The 24287-nt window shown below is 40.4% G+C and overlaps 1 protein-coding gene across 5 annotated transcripts in view; it reads left to right on the top strand.

The window, feature by feature from the left end:
- The window catches only part of FILIP1 (filamin A interacting protein 1), a 101959-nt gene that overhangs the window by 29612 nt on the left and 48060 nt on the right, over window positions 1–24287 (top strand). For all 5 annotated transcript variants that reach the window (XM_056487768.1, XM_056487766.1, XM_056487765.1 and 2 more), the window contains one exon: window positions 12489–12767. In XM_056487768.1, the coding sequence (XP_056343743.1) occupies window positions 12495–12767 (273 nt within the window). In that variant the 5' untranslated portion in view covers window positions 12489–12494. The remainder of the gene's footprint in view (window positions 1–12488; window positions 12768–24287) is intronic.

The raw sequence follows: 24287 nt of genomic DNA, 5'->3' as shown, positions 1-24287 counted from the left end.
AACAAAAATAAAATTACTCCCTCTCCCAGTATTTTCTTTCTTTTAAAAATATGCATGTGTTATGAAGTCTAACAACTGTTCCATTATTTCAGCAAGCCATTTGTTTAATATTTGCCTCTATGGACATTTGGAAAAGTTTCTCTGAGGTTTAAGAAAGACTAATATAATGTCACTTCTTAGCTTCTTTGAATAAACAATAAGAACAATTTTTGTTGTTTTTTTTTTTTTTTTTTTTACCTTTCTAGAAATGCAGCTTCATGGTATAAGAGATCAGTCAGTGATAAGTGTTCATACAGAACTCTTCAGCCTTGTTCTTGCTGACTGAAATAGTGATGTCATGTATTTGGCTACCTGCAGAAACCCTTTGTGAGACCTTGTGTCTCACCCTGGCTGAGCAGGGGATGGGGCACTGGCCACACCAGCTCATTACTTTTGTACCATAACCCTAAGGGTTGGGTTCTGCCACCATTTTTACTTTCTAGGCTTTCCTATCCCTTTGACTGTAGTCCTTTGCCTTTGTCTGTATGCTTATTTGAACAAATCCAAGGTTTGTCAAATCCTTAGTGTTTTCTGCTTCCACATTGTATGGCTGGGTGAATTCTGGAAATCCAGTGCTGCAGCCAAGTCATCCTACAGCACTGGGATGTGCTGCTGAGCACTTTTCCATGCATCTTGGTTTTTCTTGATGGCAAAAAGAAATAACAGTGCCAGGAAGCACAGTCAGAATAAAGATATTTTTTGCAAGCATGACAGCTAACTTAGGTTGAGCTCGTGGCCATCTGCCAGCTGTACAGGGTTTCTCTAAATTCTCTGGACATTTCATAGCAGGGTGGTTTTGCAGGCCTAGGATTCACTGACAAACTGCTGACTGATTTATTTAATCTTTTTGTTTTTAAATTTATGTTGGGGGTTTTTTTGCAGTCAGTGTTATTGTGCAGGATGGATTGAAAAGATTTAGTAGGACACCATGTTTTCGAATTTACTTTGATTAAATGAGTTGTACAATTTAATATAGAGGTACAGGGTGTATGTATTCCTCAAATTCCATTTCATTTAGCAGAGTCTTTCAGGTTTAAAGGTATAAAATATCCTTAATTAGTAAAAGTAAGGAAATATTTATTCAACATGAGGACCTTGTTCTGACTTTTCTGAAAGCTTGGGAAATATTTTCAGTGTATATACAGTGGAGGCTCAGCTGTTTAGTTTGAGCTTGCTCTTTTGGGACAGCTGTGCTTACCAGTTGGATGCTCTGGAGAGCTGCCCTTTAACTTTCATCCAGGCAGGTCTGAAAAATCTCTCTTACCTCTGAAATTCATGCAGTCTGCATGTGGACAAATGCAGATAAGGAAAAGCTCTTATCTGTGTCTCTATAGTGAATAGTACCACAGCAGAGGTAGTGAAAGCTCACTTAGACACTTTCACTAGGCATATAAACCTCAGTGGGGTTTATTCTCACTGGGAGTAAAACAGTTAATGAAATGTAAAATGTAAACCAGGAAATTAAATCTTGTTTCTTAAGATAAGTAAGTATAGCACCTTTAATATGACAGGAGGTGGATTTGCTTCCTCAAAGGAGGAAAACTGGCCAATCTGCCTTTTCCCAGTCACAGCTTGGTCCAGCCTGGTCCCAGCAGAGCTGCCAGCAGCAACACTGGGTCCTTCCAAGGCCCTGGGTTCAGCACACAGGACAAGCAGCTCAAAGTAATTTCTCAGTCACTTAAATTTCCTTGAAGGCAGAAGAAAAATACTTAAGGAATCAAATGAGGAATTCTGAGACACTGCAGGGTCAGACAGCTTTTCACTAAATAAAGAAAAAGAGTAATGTACTTATATGCTGCTTTATTACCTGATCTACCAATAATATGCCATCTGTTTATGCACCTCTCTCCTTTTTTTTTTATTTAATTTAATTTTTTTTTTGATGGTGACCAAAATTTTGACATTATGAAATGTCAAATCATTCTTTTAAATTCATATTCCAAGACCCAATGATGCCTTAATATTTAGAGACATCCCACCTATTCCCTTCAGCATCAGAGATTGCCACTGCCTTTCTGTCATACAGCTCCTCATATGAAATAGGTGTGCCTGCAGCAGAGCTCTGATGCCTTGTAGAAAATCCATCCCAACAGCACAAGCCCCTTCAGTTTGTGACTTCAGGAATACAGAGTTGGCAGGGTTGGTTAACAGGGGCTGAGGGGTGGATACAGCCCCACAGCCTCTGTCCTGCCCTAACCTTTGCCACCAAGTGTGGCACCGTGTCAGCTGCTGATAACGAGGTGCCAAAGACCTGCTACTGCCTCCCCAGCCATCAGCAAAAGCGCCTTTGTGGTGATGCATTTCGGAATCCACTTGATCAGTCAGTTCACTGGGGTGCCAAAATGAGGCACAACCTCTTTAGAGAGATTAGGGCTGACTCAGAGGGGCAAAACTCCAGCCATGTGCCCATCTCCCAGAGACTTCTACCCAGCACCTTTTCCCATGAGAAGATAATCAGGGGATGCTTTCCCTGGTAAATAGGAGCCATGGTGGGCTGTAGCAGTGGTCACTGGAGCTGCAAGGCTGAGGAGGGACAGGCCTGAAGTCCTAGCATAGCCTCAGAGAGCTCAGACTCCATTTCTCTATTTCAGAGACACTGCAGATTATGGATGAAACCCAGACTTCTGCCTAAGTCACACAACTGAAATACTTACAGCTGAGCAGTATGAATTTATACCAGTGCAGACAACTTTACCATCACATAGGCTTGTAAAACACCCACTCCATTTGTTGGATCTCTTTTTAATGTCTTTCCATGGCTCTGAACTGAAATTACTTTCTAAGAAAAGCAGCTGAGAAAGTTTTTCTCTATTCCTGTGGAAAACAAAGAAAATTAAACCCTTTTAATGAAGTTAAGAAAGGTAGGGTGTTTGGCTAGTTGCAACAAGACAAACAATTAACTTGTTTTTTATCCCTGCTGAAATTGGATTTTAAGATGTCACAGGCATTAAAGAATCTGGCAACAGGTAATTTTAGTAATGTTAATGCAAGACCAAGCCCATGCAGAAATATTCATTTTCTTCTTCCTTCTCTTTTCCCTCCTTACTTGAAGTAACTATGCTGTATTTTTAGCTTAGCCTGAATTTTTGCTCTGAACTAAAAAACCAGGTGAAGATTTAAGCAGATTAACATTAAAAGGCTGTTAAAAAACCCCATCAAAGCCAGCTCAACCTGTACATGCAGGATAACTCTTTAGCTTCATTCTTTTCAAGTGAAGAAATTGTTGTCTTGGGATTTTGAAACCATGACATTAGGAGAGGCATGCCAATATGGTTTCTAAAAATGAAAGCTATTAAAGTGGCTGAGGCCATTCTCAATGCCCAGGTGAGGAATCTGCAGGTTTTTGTGCTGCTCCCTGTCAGTGTGAGACATTGATATTATTGAAATCATTTAGGCTGACATTTACTTCTTTACTTTCTCTGCCACAAGCTCTGAAGTCAGTGGAAAGCCTGCAGGATTACTGGGAAATAATGACAGTCACTGGGCTGGCACTGCCAGGAATGAAGTAAGACTCTCCTTTCCTTTTGCCTCTTTGCAAACAGTAATGACAAGTGAAGGCCAGGGCTCTGAATAATGCAAGGGCCACTCTGGAGCCTCACAGTGCTATCCCCTGATCAGTGGCAGCAGAAAAGCTCAAAGTTTGAGCCACCAAGCCCAGCAAAAGCCAGGATAAGCCTAGTGTGAAGTGGGGATGTACAACCTCTCTCTGTGCCTCAGCTTCCCTGTCTCTTCCTGACTCCTGCTGAACCTCTCTATCACCAAAATACCCCTCAGCAGCAACTTAAAAATATGCCTCTAGAAAAGTACTAGAGTTCTGTGTGCCTTGACCTAACTTGAAAAATTTGGATTTTTTTCTGCTTTCCCACCACCCACTGCTTATTTTCCCTCTCCAGACTGTGTATTTATGGTGAGTTGCACTTTCCCTTAGCATGGCTGATTAGTTTTCCATTTCCTTTGTTTGTAAAGGCTGTGGAAAGGAGAGGTTGTAAATTAAACAGTGACAGGGCATGAGCACAGATCCTGGAAGGTGAATGTCTGCACTCATGCTAAACTCTTGGAGTGGTCCTTGGCACTTCTGGCCAGGCCACTTAACACCCTCCTGACCCATGTGAGAGCATGTTCCAGGAGTCAGCATGGGCTAGAGCAATTCCCAGTGGGCAGTGTGGATGCAGCCAACATGTTATGGATGCTAAGAGGGCTTAAGAGCCTGAAGCATTTTCCAGGACAGCTGGCCTCACAGAGAGGAGTCCTGGGCATGGTTAATCTCCAGGATACATGTAGCCAGAAAATTATTTTTCTGGTTTTTTTCCCAATGTTTCCCAAATATTATTGCAAACCCACCAAAATTGATAGCGAAACCCAAGGGCAGGTTTAGTATCAGAGATTATTTTTAACTCCTTGTTTTGAAACCAATTAAGCTTCCCAGAGGAGGAACCCTTTGGGAGGTGGAAGGCAGCCCAGTCTAATGGAGGGGGTTAAATTCATGTCTCACCAGATGACAAGGCATTCATGTGCAAGCTGGTACTCTGTGTCTATCAACAACTGAAACTTCCTACAAAGGAGTCACTGACAGAGATTTGGAACTTGCTCCCTGCCTTGGTTGACAGTTGAAATTTGAGATGCTGCAGATGGCTTTTTTTTTTTACACTGTTGTCTCTTGGAGACTATATTTGTAGAAGATACAGGTCCTCTGTCTAATACTTTTTCCCTTTGCTGTAAAATGTGTAAGGCTATCTACATTGTGATTATTTTTTATATTTTTTTTTTTAATAAAAGAAAGATAAATTAGTCACATGTAAAATGTAGCTATAGTTTACTGGTTTCAGCAAAATCAGAGCTGTGCAAATTATGGCTACTGAAAAGAAGACAGATTCAAGATCCACATCAGGTCAGAAAGAGACAGCAAAATGTTTACCTCTCCCCAAAGCTTAGAATTTGCTTTTGGGACATTAATCTTTTTGTCTCATCTCATACTTGATAACAATACAAGTTAATTTTGAAATAAAAAGTAATTCTTAAGGGAAAAGTTGAAACTTATTTTGTAGAAAGCTAAGGGCTTCCTCATTTCCTAATTGTATTTGCTGTTTGCCCCGTGGTTCATTCCTGGGTTAAAGCAGGCTTGCAATGCTCAGTGAATGATTTTAGTTTCCATGCTGTATTCCCTCAGTGATATATCATTTTTAGGTATTTTGGTTATCATAGTAAGGATACAAACAAGGCAAGACCTGTGATGATTTTCAACCTGCTCCAGTGTAGTGCTGCTTTCAGCAGTTTTCTGCCCTCTTGGCAGGACACAGTGCATTGTTATAGGAGCAGTGGTTTTTGGAAAATAATTACTGGAGATACTAGAGTGTTCCTCCTATGACCATGGTGTGTTCCACCTTGTGGGCTATCAGCTTGGTTCTATGCTGCCAACAGAAAGAAATGACCAATGCTTACCCGACACCAGAGATTTCCCAGCTGCAGGAGTGAAAAATCTTTGGTAGGGCAGCTAATCTGCATCACCTCTCTCACCATTTTCCAGGCACGTTCTGGCTGTCAGGTGACAAAACAAATGCTTTGGAGGTTTGGACTGGAACTAATGGTGACACTGCTAGTGTGGTCTTCATGTGAAGTTGACAGTTTGATTTGAATTGGGTTAACTGAAAAGAGCAAAAAGCTGTAAAACGACATGTGAGGAGCCATGGTAGGGCACAGTGCTCAGTCCAGCCCTCTGAGAGTGGCTGTGTCTCAAGACAAGGCCCCAGAAAGCTGCAGGATTACTTTCCTCCAAAGATTCATTTTCCTTCAAATCAGAGGTATTCCCAGGCAAGGGACACTCCCTGGGCTGGGGAGAGGGATGATTTGTCTGTGCTCAGCTGAAAGCTGGCACTACTGCCACCCTCCCTGAACCTGGCCAGTCCCTTTCAGCCATGGCCACTCCAGAGAATAAATGTCTCAGCCCTCATCAGACCTTGTGGCATGTTTGTCTAGTGGTGTCAGCCACTTGAACTGTCTCCTCTGTGACTCCTGCTTGTACTTTCTGGCAGCTGGGAAGCACAGTAATCAAAACATGGGTAGGGTGATATATAAAATTTATTTTTTTGACTCAGTGATGATCTAATAGCTTATCATTCCTCATGCCTCATGCATCCAAGATGTTTTTCCAGATGAAGCCTGGGAAACTTGAATCTTTGTGAAACAAGTCTATGTTACTCCTTAGTTGGTCAGCATGCATTACTCACATAAAAGTATTCCAGATGAAACCACAAGTTTTCCTGAAAATGACAAAATTAATGGAATTATACCAGCATAAACTCTGTTCTTTGTAAATCTGTGCCATAATTTTACTAGAGAAGAGTTTACCTTGGAATTAAGAAAATGAAGTTAAAGTGGTATAAATCTGCCTTCGTGATGACTGTGTTTCCTCTTTTAATTTTGTGAAATCCTTTTCTGCTTTCATGCAGATTATACTTATTTAGAAAGACATTTGGATATGGAATCTATTTTCTTCCTGAGAGGACATTTATGCTTATTCCTCTTTTTTTTTTCTTCTTTTTTTTTTTTTTTTTTTTCCAAACAAAGTAATTATTGTTGATATAGTCCTTGGCGAACCCAGTCCATGTGCTACTATGCACCACTGTTACAATAATCAATTTTAAGAGAAAAAAATATGTATTTGATAAAGCAAAATGGCTTTGCTGATGCTCATGCTGTGCCTCAGCAAATATGTCTGCTGTAACTTTGCTATTTTCCTACACTACTTGCAAACAGCAAACCCCACTATGGCAGCAGTGTCAACAGGATGAAACAAATATTTATTCTTCAGTGCATGAGGCTCAGCATTGGAATGCTGTTCTTCCCAACACCTGTCTGACAAACACTTTTCCAGGGCAGCAAGCTGACCAGGTGGAAGGATGAAGGCAGCAGTGGTTTACATAGCTAGACTGGCCACAGGTCCTCTCCCAGTCTGTACAGGAATTACAGCCCTGTGGTTTGGTTATTTAAGCTGTACACTGAGTGGAGAATTGTCCTGACAGAGAGTATCCATAGCTCTGTGCCAAAAGTCCAACAAGGAGGGCAAGCAGCAGACATGTGCTCTCACAAAGGCACATTGGCAAAGCACAACACTGTCAAAAGGAACAAAGACCTTTTCTTCTTTGCTCAAATCATGATGCATATGAGGACAGGAGACTGGGGTTAGACAGCACAATGCTTTAGGCTTGAAAATTTAGAAATTCAGGAAACTCCAGGATTACTAAGGTCAGATATTTTTTCTGTTCTTCATTGTATTAGTCATTAGGTTTATCACTCTCCTCTGGCCATTGTGACGGAAACAAATTTTGCAGATGATGGGAGTCATCTGCAAAAGCAAAACCAAGAATGAGGTCTGCATTCCCTTGGCCTAGTTCATTCACAGTGCAGAGTCTGACACAATCCAGAGTCAGATACAGAGCCTGTCACATCCAGAGTCTGCTTCACACAGCATTGGAGTCCAACCACACAGCACTGCTCTTCCAGTGCAGCCACAGCTCCTACCTGGTCCTATCACAACCTCCTGGGAATGTGATTCCTTTGCATTGCTTCAAGTCAGACAAAATAATAATAATAATGAACATCTGCAGAGTCCAGGAAAATGACCTGGAATAACCACTATGAAAACTATTAATTTTAATCAGCCTCTGAGATGGTATGAACACTTGTATCTCCACATGGTTGTCCTGTGAAAGTCACACCACTGAAGCCAGGTAAACTTAGTCGTGGCTATCCCAATCCCTTGGGGCTAAAGCCATCCATTCCAGTGTGGGGTGGTTTTTGCTGAGGACTTCTAAGCCAACAAGGTCAATTTGATGCTTCATCCTCCTCTCCTTCTGACATTTGAGAAAGTGTCCCTTCCCCTTCCCTTTCCCCTTCCCTTCCCTTCCCTTCCCTTCCCTTCCCTTCCCTTCCCTTCCCTTCCCTTCCCTTCCCTTCCCTTCCCTTCCCTTCCCTTCCCTTCCCTTCCCTTCCCTTCCCTTCCCTTCCCTTCCCTTCCCTTCCCTTCCCTTCCCTTCCCTTCCCTTCCCTTCCCTTCCCTTCCCTTCCCTTCCCTTCCCTTCCCTTCCCTTCCCTTCCCTTCCCTTCCCTTCCCTTCCCTCCCCTCCCCTCCCCTCCCCTCCCCTCCCCTCCCCTTCCCTTCCCTCCCCTTCCCTTCCCTTCATCTTTTCTCATCTTTGATTTTTTTTTTTTTAATTTTACTTACTCTTTTCAGATACAGACTGGCACTACTTTAAAAATTTTCTAGCTCATCGTTTGTGGGTTGTTTCAGATCTGATGGAGGCTTAATATTAGTTGGTCTCCAGTTTGAGTGTATTTAAATTATTTTTCACTTTTAGTGCTATATATTGATCTGTAGTCACTGGGCAGAAATTTGTCTTGCTCAGTGCTTCAGTTCTCTGCAATCAGCCCTGTGTACAAGGCACATCACTTTGCTCCACTACAAACTCCTGCACAGCAGAGCCCCTGAAAGATAGAGTTCCCAAAGCCACAGCAGAGAAACAAATTCCAGTTTGAGAAACAAATTCCAGTTTTGGTTCACTAACCCAATTGCACTGTCCCTACAATACTTTGTTAGCCTGTCAGAATCCCACCACTTTCATGTCATATTCTAATCAGTTAGATCTGCAACTGAGATCCAGAATACAAATTTATTGCCAATGGCAACAACCATATCATGGCTTTAAATCAACTTTTGTGTGTGTGTATAATTACAACATTATTATTACTTTTTTAAGGGAAAGTACTATGGAGCCAAAATCATCATGTTCCATTGGCAAGAGGGGCAACACATTAAGTTCAAAGAGCCCTTTTGCATTATCTGATTCTAACAGCATTAGTAACAGAGCCTAATCCAACCTGCCATTTCAAGAGCTTTAGGGAGAACAAATTGCCATCAGCAGGGGAAAGACTTGGAATAGCATGCAGCCTGTCCTCTCCTAACATCCTACTCAGCAAATTCCTCACAGATTTCCTCCTGATGTCAGTAAAACTGATATAAAGGTTATTTCATAAAATCTTGTGTGGATTCTAACTTGTGAAAATGGAAGGATCCATGCCCAGAGCAATACAGGCTCAAGTAAATAACCATAGCATTTGTCCTTTGTGCATAAGGCTTAACAAATGACTGAACCAGAGGAGGGGCTGAGGAGTTCCCATGCTGAGTACCAATGCTGTGAGCACATATTGAAATGAGAAGCCAATAAATGTGAAAATCAAGGTGACTGATGACATAAAGTCTTCTTGTTTGACTGGAAACTGTTAGGAAAGGTTTCCAGTTTAATATGCAATATGATAAGGAGTGGGGGAAAAAAAAGTAGAGTTAAATGCTAAAGTTGTTATAAATCATATGAGTTATTTCTTCAGGGAACACAATCCCTTCAGCAGATCAGGAATGCTGTAAGAAATGGAGATGTGATCAGGACTGACAGCAGGAGGTCATTTGTTACCAGTGTTAGACTGGCAGTGTCCCCAGAAACAGATTTGGAACCCTGGTGAAACAACAGATAAGCAAAGTTTTGGGATTTGGGTATTTCCATACTGAAATAATGTCATGCAAATACTCAGAAACTTTTCTTTATCGTGATGCCATCAGAAATGCAGATGGAGATGCAAAATGATAATGCTGAGCACTCCTTTCCAGCACACAGTGTTTCAGCCAGCACCACTGGTATGTTCTGGCTACTTCACGCTGCTCTAATTAAAACTCAGTCATCCCTACAGCTGCTTTATATTCCTAGAGCACTGCACAACAGCTGGATCATGCCGTTGATTTTGGCCCTTAAACTCCTTGGAAATTACTGTGTGAATAGCAAAACCTTGGCCCTTTCTGTCACCATTTAACTTCTGTCACCTGCATCTCTGGCTTCAGCACATGACACCTTTGCATTTGGGCAACGTGATGAGAAAGTATCAACATCATAAGGGAAGACAGAGTAAGTGTTAGCATTACTCTGATTTTGGCAGGGTTTCACACTGAGAAAGGCTGTTAGGGGCAGTGTCCCTTACTGTCAGGTAAGGCTTGCTGCAAAATAAATCTACAAGTTTAAAAGACATTTTGAAAGCTGCCAAGTTCAATCTCCTTTAACAGCAATCGTATGCTAATTAGCCAGATGATATGAAACACCAGGTCAATTGGTTAAGCCCCTCTGTTCCCATTTTAATGAATTTTGAAAAAACATAACTTTGCATTTGTCCTTTGTGGGCCTCTATGGATTTACACTGAGCATAAGTACACTTGAAATATGCATTCCTAATTTCTCTGTTAACAGGTTGATAAGCCTGTAAGTCAACTGCTCAGTCTTTACATGGCTTCAAGAATTGTTATCTCAGCTCCAGATGGATCAAAGTGGCTGTCTTGAGTTATGGTGTGACTGGGTGACACACCACCTTTCATGAAGTCTAACATACTCAGCTAAGTGCACCTGGTTGATTATGCAATGTTTCAGGTTGGTGATGTGTCTCAACTAGTTGTAAGTTAAATTTAACATTAACTGTGCACCTTCAGGTCTGTAAGTTGAGTCATCTTACTGCAGAGAAATCCCTAACGTGGCATGTTACTAAGCAGAATGTACTGTAATATAATAATCAGTTTTCCACTGAAAAACATATACAAGACAGTCTTCAAATATTTGTTCTTAAAACATGTAGGATGTCCTGGAGCCATGAAGCTATTCACTGTAAGCCATAAAAAATAGGTTTGGTTTAGAGATGAAAGTGGCTGGAGGCTGTGACCCACAGGGACTCAGAAGGAAACACTTAGAAAATAGAGACAGATTGAATCCCAACTGCTCTCTCCTGAGAGGAAGCGTGGTTGGAAAGTTTCAAACCCATTAAAGTTAAACAAATTGAAAAGCCCTATCTGAGAGGAAACATAGTACTATGTTTATTTTTCCATTATAAATTTGAAACCTAAAAGATTTCCTGAGTTTCTCAGGTATTGTTCATGCTTATAATGGAGATCTGTTTGTAGAAAGTGTAATTCATGTATTTAATCCAAACTGTTTGATGAAAAACACCCTACATAAGCATTCAGGAAGCTAAAGGCCATTGTATACCTGTATCACATATTGTTTGGATAAGAGCAGACCTACAATGCAAGGAATCTCTTTGTGAAACTCTCTCACTCCAAAACCTTTGGTCTAATTCTCTCCCTATTTACACTGCTGGATGAATTCCACTGAATTAGGGAAGACATGAGTAACCAGTCATAATAAAAAGACAATCTTCATGCTGAGTGTGAAACTACAAAAATGCAAGGCTAATTGTGGCAAGAGATTTATTATGCTGGCCTGAGTCAAGTATGTAGGCAAGCCATTGCAGACCCAGTGTAATTTAGCAAAGCTGATTTGTCAATGCATTTTAGGTTTTGCTCCATCACTAGTGAACTGCTGCTCTGAACTCCTTATCAGAAGAGTGTGTGATGTTATTGATGTTGAAAAGCATCTGTTTGACTAATGAACAAACTGCAGACTCACATCAGAGACTAATTTGAATGAGGGGAAATACGTGGAAGCAGTGGAATATTTTTCATTAGATTTATTGCAATAAAAATTTAGCAATACAGTAGGTCAAGTGACAGAGCTGAGGAACTTTTGCTGTCATAGTCTAAGACTCAGTGTAGGTCTTAAGAAGACAGAAATGTTTGCATTGAATGACCATGACCTGACATTTTAGAAAAACCCTGAATCTTCTGGAAAGAGTGTGTTGATCTTGCCCATTTACCTGTTAGTGATTTAATATCCTTTGTGCTCATTTTTCAAACTTATTTTCAACTTTCCTTTATGGAACTTACTGTCTAATAATCCTGTGCAATATTTGCCACCTGATTTACTCTGCATTCCCCATTTTTCTTGGTTACCTTCAATCAAGGTATTTATTGCATTAATTTGCAATGTTTATTTTTTTAGAGAATAATATTCTTTGAAATTAGAGAGAATTATTTCAGAGAAACAGCAGACTGACATTTGTCATGCATTGGCACTCCCCTCTCATAGAGAATTTATACTCCAGCAATATACTTTTCAAAAATTTAATTGCATTTCTGTTTCTCAAGTAAGCCACATGTTAAAATAAGATTTATTTGACAACCTGCTTTGTTTTGTAGTGTGGAATTATGAACAATCAAAATGTCAACTGCAGAAAAGGAAACACTGGAACACATTATCCCATATCACTTTTATGTTCCATACATTTAAACTTAAATCAGCATTTGGTTTGCTGAAAAAGATGGCTAACCTTACCTCAGGATTTTTTTCTGCCACACACAGAGCTGTGGAAATGGTTGAGCTTTCTACCACAGTCTCTTGAGCATGAAAGTATTCTTCAGTTTTTAGAAGACTGTGTTCTTACCAAAGGCAGTATTTCCACTGTACCTTTCCTTTTTTGTAAGTAATTTTGTTTACAAATGCATCTTTATGTTTGTTTCTTTCTAGGCAGGGATGAGATCCCGAAACCAAGGTGGAGAAAGCTCGTCTAACGGGCACTTCTCCAGTTCCAAGCCTGTCATCAGCCATGCAGAGAATGAAAAACTTCAGGAGGATGCCAAGAAAAAGAACAAACCTCATCGGAAGGAAGATGAGGTCATGGTTTCAGCAACTGTCAAACGGCACTCAAAATCACCTGGTCCTAGTGAGAGAAAGAACAAGAAGTCCATAGAGCTCTCTAAAGAAGACTTGATAAAACTGCTCAGTATAATGGAAGGAGAATTGCAGGTAAATTCAACATCTTCTAAACCACATTTTCTATGTTCCTATCTATTTTTGGGTTGTCCAAAGAGCACAGGGCTCAACTAACAGGAACATGCATGTTTAAGGCAAAGGACCACAAGGAGAGAGCAGTGGTAGCTGGTGTTTAGCAGTCATGGTTTTAAGTGATGCTTTGTTTACCACTGCAGCTACCAAAGCAAAATAAATTATAAACACCTGTGGAAGCAACACCTGACAAACAAATAGGGATCTGCAGGTGAGGCTGAAAACAACCACAGGGGAATTAGTGGGGAGTGGGAAGAAGGGAGGGAGGAAGACAAGTAAATATAGGGAATGTAATGTAATGTAATCATTATTGAAAATATTCAAGAGGCAAATATACAAGTCAGGAATACTGAAAATGGACTTCCAGGTGTCCCCTGGAACTTCTGCATAGTTAGATGCTACTGAGGGCTCAGCCAAAGCTCTCCTGTCCTGTCTGAGTTCTGGAGACCGGTGCTTTGCACATTCCTTGCCTTTCAAAGACCCATTAGTTTTATTTCTTGGAGTAGTGCTTGCTTGAAAGCTTTCTCAGTTGTCCTGGTTTGCATGTTAATTCAGCCCAGTAGTAAGTCCTTGATGGCAGTCAGCCTGACTTTGCACTTAACTTGTCCTAAATGAGCGTCCAGTCTTGAGATTCTCTTTAATGCTAATAAATCACTGAACTCTCTGTAGTGTGAGCCTTCAGAGAATTTCAAAATTAGACATTGAAACATGGTATTTCAAAAAGTCAATATGAAGGCTTATGGGTTTTCAAAACTTATCCCCTTTTGTGATAGGACTGCTTGTCAAATTCATACGTTCTCCTGGTTGTACTTCAGTGACCTTTTTCACTGAACCTATGGACAAGCAAAAAAAAGCCACCTGACCTGTGTGCAAACATTTTGTTTTAATCCCTTTATTCCCATTAACCATTACTATCTGGCTTTTCATAGAAGGCTTTACTTTTCCTCTGAGACCCACGTTCATACCATTATTACTTTCATGTTGAACTTGTTACCATCTTATCTGACTACAAGAAGCAATTGTTCTGTTAATTTCTTTGGTACATGAGACACCATTACCACAACTTTGAGATTCCATCTCAGCATGTATCGTTAAGTATCACTTTTTCCTACACATAAGTCACCTCCAGTTTGCCAGAAACTACTCTAAAGTTACAAGAAGTATGCATTCAAAATAAATAATTTTGTCAAAGACAGAGAATGGTCATTTTACAATGAAAAACTGCAGGGCAAAAAGAGGAAGAAAATCTGTTTAATGGGACTTTGCAGAGGAAAAACTAAATTATCATTACAGAAAAGTAACCATTTTTATTGTATTCCATTTTACTTTATTCAAGACCTTGTACATATAATTTCCTTAGAGATGGAGCTAGCGTGCAGCTTATGTGGTGAACAGAGCCAAACCTCAATAGAAATATATCATGCTTGTGTTGTTCAGAAAGATTTACCCTGAAGTCACCTTTGTGGTCTGGAAAGGGGAGGTGAAGAAAGTCACTAATGTTTCCTGTGTGGCAATAAATGTGGTGTTTATTGTTTGAGTAATTCTCCTGTTCTTCACCACAGCCTTTTACTTTGTGGGGTAGTTACACAACCTTTGAAGGACTGCCTGTGCTCTCATCATCCCTGTGGGAATAGATCCTGGGCAGTACTTTTAGGGGTTTTCATACCTGCAGACCCCAAAGAGATGCAGGCACTGCTGAAGCTTCCTGGCATGACAGGAGGGTATGGGGACAGCCACCCTGGAAGTCATAGAGTGCATCTGCTCTTCTGCTCCTTGCAGCCAGGCAGGAAGAGAGCCATCACTTATAATCCACAAAGTTTTTAATTTCATGTCAAACCCCCGTTTTAATTATTTCCCTGGTACCTGTGTTGACCCATTTCTGAAGTGGGCAAGCTACAGCACTTTGGCTTGAGATGAGAGCCTGGCTTTAACACTACAAATGAAGATGAGCCAAGGAAGACTCCAGCCAAAGTAAATACTCTGGTATTACCTCCTAGCTGTCACAGTGACCTAATGCACTGAGTCATTTCATGGCTTTTTATTTTCAGATCTGCTCAGACATCTCTGGTGGCTGGCTGGCATTTTGTTGGACTGACAAATCACACTGTGGGTTTACTTTGAAGCCATTTCAATACTGGCAAAGCAAACATTATCTAGGCATATGTAAGAAGATTTTGTTTTGAGAATAACATCAGGCTGTACCTGTAGGGAGATGCATTATTTTCCGAATAAAAGAAAAAGGATAAAATGCCATGTTTGTTTACTCAGCCATGAGCAGGGGGTATCCTATGCCTGTACCATCAGGGTGACACTGCCTTGGAGCCCTCAAAGACTGAGCTAAGCCATGGGAGGTAATCTGGTTGTGACAACTGTGGGGTTAGCAGGGTAAACTGGTAATACATTCACATGCATCATGTGCTTAGTTCACTACTCACATCATCTGACAACACAGACCCACACCACATTGACCTCAGTATCAATACTGAGCACTTACTTCACAACTTGATGCCCCAGCTCTTCATTTTGAAGCCAAACATACCAGAAATCCATGGAAATAATGTTTATGTCCTTATTTTTACCTTGATTGGTTTTTAAAATTATAATAACCTCAGGTATCTTGCTGGTGCTTTAGCTTCTAGAACCAAGTTGGACTCAGCTCTGCCTGTCTTCATATTTCCTGGCTGGACCCTGTGCATTCACAGAATATAGAGAAGGAAAGCTTTCCATAAATGTCTGACGTTACCATAGCCTATGCCTTATTCTGTAAGAAAACAAAAGGGAAGCAAAAGTTTACAGAAGCTGGGGTGATGAGAATGTGTCCCAATATACATGGCAGGAGAGCTCCTAAGTACAGCCTCTCTGAAGGGGAGTGGGATGCAGATGAACTGATGACAGGGATTTATTTTAATGGCCCTACAGCTCAGTGGAGTGCATTTTCTCTTGTGAGATCTAATTGCTCATATAAAAAAAGTAGTGATTACATGGTCTTTAAACCCATATTGAACATATAGTGGCAAAAAAATCCATGAAGGATTGCTTCCTATACCTGAACAAAAAAAAAAAAAAAATCAATTTTTAAATACTGTAAAGCTGTTTTGAAAAGAAAACTTCAAAAACCAGTAGAATAAATTAGACCATGAAGACATGGCATTAATTTGCCTGGTTGTTCCAGTGATTTCAGTCAAACCCACATGTGAATATTATTAATTACAGAGCAAGACAGGCAGTGTGGATCTTTACTATGATGATATAATACTATCTGTGGTTCACAGATTTTTGTCCAATGGCCTATGTATTTGTCCTGGCAGGAATATAGTCCCTTTCTGCATGGTTTCTGAGCAGAAGCCATTAATCTTCAGCAATACCAACACTGATTTTTAACATTTCCTGATTGGGGCCCAAAAGGAAATGAAGAGCAGTATTCCTACATGTTTACGACTCACTCTTATTGCATGTTTGGGGGAAAAAAACCCACAATAATAAAAGTATGTTTACAAAGACAGCATCCCACTACAAATCATTAGGTTTTTCAAGAAAAGTAATTTTTTATCCAGATTTTGTGCCTATTGCTGGAGGACAATTTAAGCTTGGGAGACAGTTTCCTATATTTCACATCAATTTAAAAAGAAGTAACTTTTGTTGTAGTCCATGTTTTACTGCATTTCTCCAGTGCCAACATGGCATTCATCCCCTGCAGCTCAGCCCCCCATTCCTGTCGAGGTCCCTTGCATGCTTTAGGGCTGAGGGAAATGTTTCCTGAGAGCCTGGCAGTGCTGAGGAGCAGAGCTCCTCCAAGCCATGCAGCCATGGGATGTAAAGGAAACACACACTAAGATGTCAGCTTCACTTTTCCTCTGCTGCAGACCTGAGGGTGCAGATGGGCAATATGTGAAATGTGATGTCTTGAAGAACAGTATGTGTAAGATACAAGTGATACATTAATTAATCACAAGAAAATTTCTGACAAGTCCTCAGATTTCCCAATGGTCCAATGTAACACTGGGCATGGTTTGGTTTGATATTTGAAGGGAAACACTGTGCAGCAGATATTCAGAGGTAAACCTATTTACATAGCATCCCTTGTTCTAAGGGAGACACCAAATCACTCTGCTGTCAAAGAGGTCCCTTCCTTATAAGTATTTATAAGTATTTATTCAAGATTGCATTTAATGGTTAATTTGAATGCTCACACAAGGTGCCAGAGCAGTATCTTGCTGAAGGGCAGGTATGGGAGGCTGGTTGCTGGTGGCTGAAACAAGAGAGTCCAGGGGGAAGGAGCTCTCATCTCAGAGACAGGAGGAGCTCACCTTCGGGTGGGCTGCAAGACTTTCTTCTAACCTGGGTCATCAGGGAAAGGTTAGCAGAGGAGTCTGTGTTTTGTTCTTATGAAACACTTTATCAGCAGCTGCACATCCTGCCACAAGAAAAATCCTCTCTCTTAACAAAGTCAGTTAACTCACACGGGTATAGGTGATAAACTACCCATTGCACTTTAACATTTTAAAAGGCATTTTAGTATTTTTCTGTCTGTCTTTCTGGCTGAAAACTATGCTTCGTAAATGTAAAGGAAAGGATGTTTCCCTTTTGTAGGGCTACATATTATATAATAAATTTTATTCTATAATCACTCTAATTTTCCTAATATCTAAATTTCTCTATTCACTTTTCTTCTATTCTTTATTTCTCTAGTTGTCACCTTTTTTATTACTCTTGCTTTTTGTTACTTCCCAACTCAGACTTTCCTCATCCTTATACTGCAAATGTATTGACTGACCTGAAAATTCTGGAGATAAAATTGTAGGATCTACTGTATATCAAATACCAGCATCTAATTTATTAGGCAAATGCTCCATTTTACCTCTGTTGTTAACTCGGTAAGCTGTGCTTTAAGATTAGGTGGGTTGCTTACTTTTACTACTCCTATTGGGAAATAGTCCCAGAACTGGAAAGCTTTAATGTTTAGCTCATTCATCCCTTTTAATTTCTAAAGCATTTTTAATTATGTCTGGTGAAACCTTTATGAAGCTCTGCTATACAGTGATCCTGCTTTGAGTGCCCACCTCTCTCCCTCCTGTCTTTAATGCCTGGTGTGTTTGTAGACAGCAGTCTTGCATCCTCTGAGCCTTTGTTTTTGCTGTGCCACCTCCTTTCAGTTTCCTCTGGCAAAACAGGCTCTCCATGTCTTCATCACCCCTTGACCAGCAGCAGTTACACCCTGGGTTCACCTTACCTGGTGCCTGTAGCTGGAACTGCTGTAGGAGAGAGCTCCCTGGTGCCTTGTGCATTTGGTTTCATATTTGCCTTCCTCTGGAGCATGGCATTACTTGGCCTTCCCATCACTGCTCAGTCTGACTAGTATAAGCAAGAGAATTTGACTCTGTGGCTGTTGTTGTGATGTTTTTCTCTTTTTTCTCTTGCTGCAATGTGTAAACTTGCATGTAATGCCTCAAACTGCTTTTGTATGGACTTTTCCAAGATATTGTAATAACACTGGGAGAGGCACCTAGTTGTTGTTTAGTTAAAAACGCTGTACAAACTTCTATATTTTTCTTCAGTGCCTTTTTTTAATACTCTTGCATTAATATTAATAAACATGGATCTGCCTGAATGCTCAAGAGAGGAATATGGGATAGATAGCTGGGTAGAAACCAGATGTGTTTCTTGTGCAGGAATTGAAATCAGAAGAGAAAGCTGGGGCAAGTTGCCTTGGCACCAGAGAAAGCAGAGAAAAGAAGGAGTTTTCAAATGGTCATTAGCAATTAGCACAGATTAACAAGCTGCAGATGAGCCAAGGCAGAAAGAATAGGTAAAGCCAGAGAAAAGTGCACGTAGGGTATCTGTGAATTCGTGTTGATTGAATTGAAATAGTTCAGGATTTATGAGTATATCTTACAGATGACATACAAGTTCCCCAAGGGAAAAACCTTGGCAAGTAGAGAGCTACAGGGAGAAAGAGAACATAGGGTTAATGTGAGGAGGGAGAGGTGATTTAAGCAGAATGGAATGAGGGGAAAGAGGCTGGGCAATAGAAGAAAAAGAGTGTAAGCAAAAAGGGAATACAACAGAGATAAACAGAGCCAAGCTAGAGACATGGAAAGTGGGCACAAAAAAGGCAAGAAAATGAAAAGAAAGATGGTATCCACAGTGTAGCAAAATAAGAGCCCAAAAACAAACCCTAAAAATGTCTGGCATATCAGTACAATGAGTTAAAAAATTCTCTCCTTTCTTACTGACCCCTGGTTTGTTTGTGTTTTCCTGGTGAAGAATGCTTTTGCAGCACAAAAAAAAAAAAAAAAAGTTTTCGGACCACAGATTCTCTCTTCTATTTTTATTGAATAATTTATAACCAGAGATTAATTTTGTCCAGAATAGTATGCTTTTTTTTTTTTTTTCTGTAGCTTGCATTTGCTGCTGTGCAAAGTGCAGAACATATCATAGGAGGTATGAAGAACTTGTGAACTTGTCTAGCAAGTCCCAAAATCATAAATTCTAAAATATAACCTGGCTGTTTTGTGAGACAGAAAAAAAAAAAAAAAATAAGGCAAGGCAGTATACTGAAATATAGTTAAATTGTTCTATTTAGGCAATTTCCTGCTCCCTCTGAAATAAAGAGCAGAGGTTCTATCAACCATGGGGATGATAGCCATCAAAAATTGCTTTATAATTATGTGGTTCTCAAAGTAATGATCCTCAATAAAATGTCACTGTGACAGGACAGCTGTAGGCTGAAGACCTCTGTCACAAAGACATTTTAACATCCTTCCCTATTAATGCCTGAGCTGTACTTAACAGAACTATATCTGTTGTGTTTGTTAGGCTTGAAGGATCAGAAGAGAGAGGAATAATTGGCAAGTGTCTCTGATCCACTGAACATCTTATCTAGAGTGGAAGGAAGAGTATGAACAGCTTGGGGTTTTTTTTTTTTTAAATTCTTGGTCTTCTGTTCAAAACAAAACAGAATTACCCAAAACCAGCTTTTTAATTTTTGGTCTTGTTCCAAACTGATCCTCTCTTGCAAACTTTTAAAAATTAATTTTAAATAATGATACAATTTGACTATTTATTTTTCTTTTCCTTTACCCTTACAGACTAGAATTGTATATTCAGTGCAACAGTAATGAGGAAGTTTGTATCTTTTCTCATTTTTCTTGAGAGAAGGTTCACTCTGTGGGAGAGGACATGGCTAATCATTTTGCAATCAATGTTAAATGCATGAGCTCTCTGGCTTTAAAATATCTGGGATTCTTTGGAGAGCTTGCAACGAGCATATGTCTTATATGTCATAATGCTGTCCAGTACTCTGAGTCACCAGTTGTTAATTTAACATTGCAGTGGTAGATGAACCTGTTTTTATTAACTTTGCTGCCCCAGCTGTGTATTTATTAAGTTTTTGTCTGTTGTCCTCTAGCTGAGGATCAGGTAAGCTCTTGAGAGCAAAACAGATTATTTTTCATCCAAAACAAGCTTTAATAAATGCAAATAGAAGTCTTTACATAATAATTGTGATAACATGGCTGAGAAAATGTCTTGTTTCTAGGGTTAAAGGCTCCACCTATTGGTTGACTAAAGTGAGAGAAATGCAATATTTTCACATAGAAAACTGCAGGTCCTACTGAACATCCTGTGTCCTGTCACATCTTCCAAAATTGCTGCCTTGAGTGTTTGTGTGATGTCCAAAATAAAGTGAACTCTGACTTATTTCAGAGGGCTGTGCAGCTGTGGCACCCAAAATGATGCACTGCTGAGGGAGGCACTGTGAAAGGAAGTCCTTTCCTGAGACAGGAAGGGTTTGGATTTTGCAAGTGATTTCTTATCCTGGAAATGATTGGTTTTCTTTGCAAAAAAGTAGCATCCACTCTTCCATGCCAGAAAAATGAGTGGGACAGAACTAACTCAAATACAGTTGCATGGTAACTTCCAGACATTTGCCACCTTCAAGTTTAAACAAGTCAGAAACAGAAATATTGAGGTGGCTTCATAATGAAACCCCAATTCTCCAGTATTGGCTCAGGCAATCTCAGCAGTTCAGGTAAAATTTGAAGGGCTTCAGAGTCATTCCTGGAAATACAATTGGAGGACAGAGAGGGGAAAGTGTGTCCCCAAGTGGGGCTTTGGGAGGGCAAAGAGGAGGACAGACTTTGGGGGGAATCAGAGGGATTTTGGAGACAACTGAGGGCATTGTGGGCATGGCTGGGAGCTCTCACTCCATGCTTTTCATTGCCCATCCTCCCTATTTCCTTCACACTAAGAGTTTGGCCACTTCCCTCGTTTCCTCTGACAATTCCTCCATTCAAATAACTGGCTGTGCTGGTGAGTGCTTGCTGTACTGCAGTCCTACTGCTCTTGCCCATTCATCAGCCACCAGGAACTTGGATGCACAGTGTGCAGCACAGAGTACTCAAAAACATCTTGTGAAGCCAACAAAATGCTTGGACAAGAGAAAGTTGTGTACACAGTTTATTACACATGTACACAGACTTAGGTCTGTTAGTGTCCCACATGCTCCTGTCTCCACAGAGGAGGCAGAAGGATTGCCTCTGACTTCATCACCCTGGTGGTTACAGCCCTGCTGGCTCCAGCTTGTCTTGCTCCATCCTGCTCCTTGTTTCTTGCTCCTGCCAGAAGGCAGCATGATCACTGTGGAAAAAAAAAACTGCCTGGGCTGATTTGTTCCTCTTGGAAACAGGGTACTCACAGCAGCAGCTTCAAGTGCATCCCTGAAATTCAGGTCAGAGCACCCAATTTCAGATGCTTCTGTTCCTTATACTGCCAATGTAGCACTTGCAAAATGCAATTTAGACAAGATGAGTTACACATCTAATTAAGATACTTTTTAGTTTCTAAAGGGCTTCAACAAATTGGATGATAGAATAGAAGAACATGAAATTGGGGGAAATAAAAGAATATAACAAATGGGGAAAAATCAGTAGGAAAACAATTCTATTGATGTCAGAGTGCCATGTTTTTTGTAGCATTCCCAGCATATCTAGATCTTCTATATACTTGGGAACTAAATTCATTCATGAGAAATATTATTTCCTTTATGGAATGGAAATTGGAGCATGGTGGGGTTAATTTTATGTGTGAAGCATAAGAAAGAGGTCCATGATCCATGGTCTCTTGTGTCTTGGTCCAGACTTGCTAACAGGGCCAGATGATAACAGAAGAAAGAGGAAAATAAATGCTTTTCCTGTTATTGCCCTTTCATTAGTCACTTCTCTTTTCCTCCTAAAGACCTTCTAATGGACCACAAAACAAGTTCTGGTTACAAAAGGAACATGACAACTTGATGGCTAGTTGGATCAATCTGTGGTTTTTGCTTGCTGATGGGCTTCATGCCATGTGAAAAATATTACACAGTTAATGTTGGCTGAGACAAAAACTCTATGGCTGGATACAGCAAACCCAAAACAGTGGGTTTGGCCATTGTGAGGCATTGCTGGAGCATTTATCCCAACATGCAGAGTCACACATATAACTTGACAGTGACCCCTTGCCCTTGTGTCTCTGTGCTGACTGGATCATGACACTGTAATTCTATATGCTGCAGTAACTGCCCCATGGCTTGGTAATATCAAGCAAAGCACTCTTTCAGTGTGAAAAGAACAGGGTATCCCAGACCATAATAATTCTGAAAACATCAAGCAGTGTGGAGTTAATACTTCTCAGGGCCTTGCCATGGGAATTTTGCTGGCTGTGGCCCAGACTACAGATAATTAATTATGTCAGTGAAAGGCTCTGGTGGCCTGTTTTCTTCAGAAAAAAGTGACATCATCCATGGAGCGCTCTGGCAATAAAGCAGAACAAAGCTGTGTGGGCAGGAAATAACAGACAGATGTCTTCTAGTGCTCATTTGATCTGTTTCAAAGCTTGCTGGAAGAAGTAATACATTGCTCAGTGCTGCTTCTCCTCAGCTCTGCAATCTTTAACATTGCTCAGTGCTGCTTCTCCTCAGCTCTGCAATCTTTAGCAGGGACTTTTTCAAGCAAAAGAGGCCAAATTAATTTCTGATGTAATTCTTCTGGAGCCACTTCAGAAGATTTATGCAGTGGCTGAGCTGGTCTATCATGTGCCTCTTCTCCAGTATTGATTTTAGAAGAGCTTTCTGAATTATCACTGAAAGATAGTGCACAATTAAATTAAAATACAATGTAGAGCTCCAAAGGCTTCATACAATGCCAGAAAGTTCTGCATGGTGTGGAGAAGACAGGAGAGTTCTGTTTAATATCTTCATGAAGGATCATTTGTATTTCTGGATATATATTTCACTTACCCTTTGCACAAAATCAACAATCAACAATGGTCACTTTTCATCACTGAAGTAATCTCTTTACCTCCAGAGTGCATCATGTACCTAGACTTGAATACAGAAAACTTAAAAGAAATTCATGCAAGTGAAATCCACAGTTTTGAGTATTAGTAAACTGAATTAAGATAAAAGATGAGGAAAAAAAAAAACTTTGCTGTATATAAAGTCTTCCTTGCAAGAAAAACAAGTATTCATGTTGCTGGGGCAGCCTTACTTTGACTCCAGTGTGTAGTTTTGGTGCCACAATATAAGAAAGACATAAAGCTATTAGAGCATGTCCAAAAGACAGCTGTGAAGATGGTGAAGGGTTTAGAGGGGAAGCCATAGAGCAGCTGGGATCCTTTGGTTTGTTTGGTCTGGAGGAGACTGAAGGGAGATCTCATCATGCTCTGCAACTTCCTCAAGAGGGGAGAGCAGGGGCAGGCACTGATCTCTGCTCTGGGGGGACACTGACAGCACCCAGGGAATGGCCTGAAGCTGTGTCAGGGGAGGTTTAGGCTGGATATTAGGAAAAGTTTCTTCTCCCAGAGGGTGTTTGGACACTGGAACAGGTTCCCCAGGGAAATGATCACAGCATCAGCCTGACAGAGCTCAAGAAGTGTTTGCACAATGCTCTCAGGCTCAGGGTGTGATTCTCAGGGCTGTCCTGTGCAGGGCCAGGATCTGGATTTGATGATTTCTGAGGGTCCCTTCCAACTCAGGACTTCTTTGATTCAATGATTTTATGTAATTAGCCAGCATTTTGTATCGTTAACATCACTGATTGATATAAACAAAGCTACTTCAGATAACTGGTGGGAGAAAAAAAAAATTATTGAGTTTTTAGCAAAAAGGGCTTTGTGTGATGCAATATGCAACAGAGCATCAAACTTTACTGCTATGAAACATGCTTTTTACAATAAGTATAACTGTTCTGGAAGGCAAATTGCCACCCAGTCATTGTAGCAGTATGAAAGGCTAGAGTGAGCAATCAGGCCTTTAACAAAAGTGTCATTCCAGCTCTCAGGAGTAGTTTTTATTATGTTCTGTATTATATATATATATATATATATATATTAGTATGAGACAAAATTAAGAAAGTACATTTTCCTTTTAATTGTTCTTGTTTCCTCCTAAAATAAGAAAGAATGGAAGTTACTGGTCTTAAACAGGGACTAGTGGATTAGTGTTAG

Source organism: Oenanthe melanoleuca, chromosome 3, assembly GCF_029582105.1.
Source record: "Oenanthe melanoleuca isolate GR-GAL-2019-014 chromosome 3, OMel1.0, whole genome shotgun sequence".
NCBI lineage: Eukaryota > Metazoa > Chordata > Aves > Passeriformes > Muscicapidae > Oenanthe > Oenanthe melanoleuca.
The sequence above is the reverse complement of the archived record's forward strand: the minus strand, read 5'-3'. Positions and strand labels throughout refer to the sequence as shown.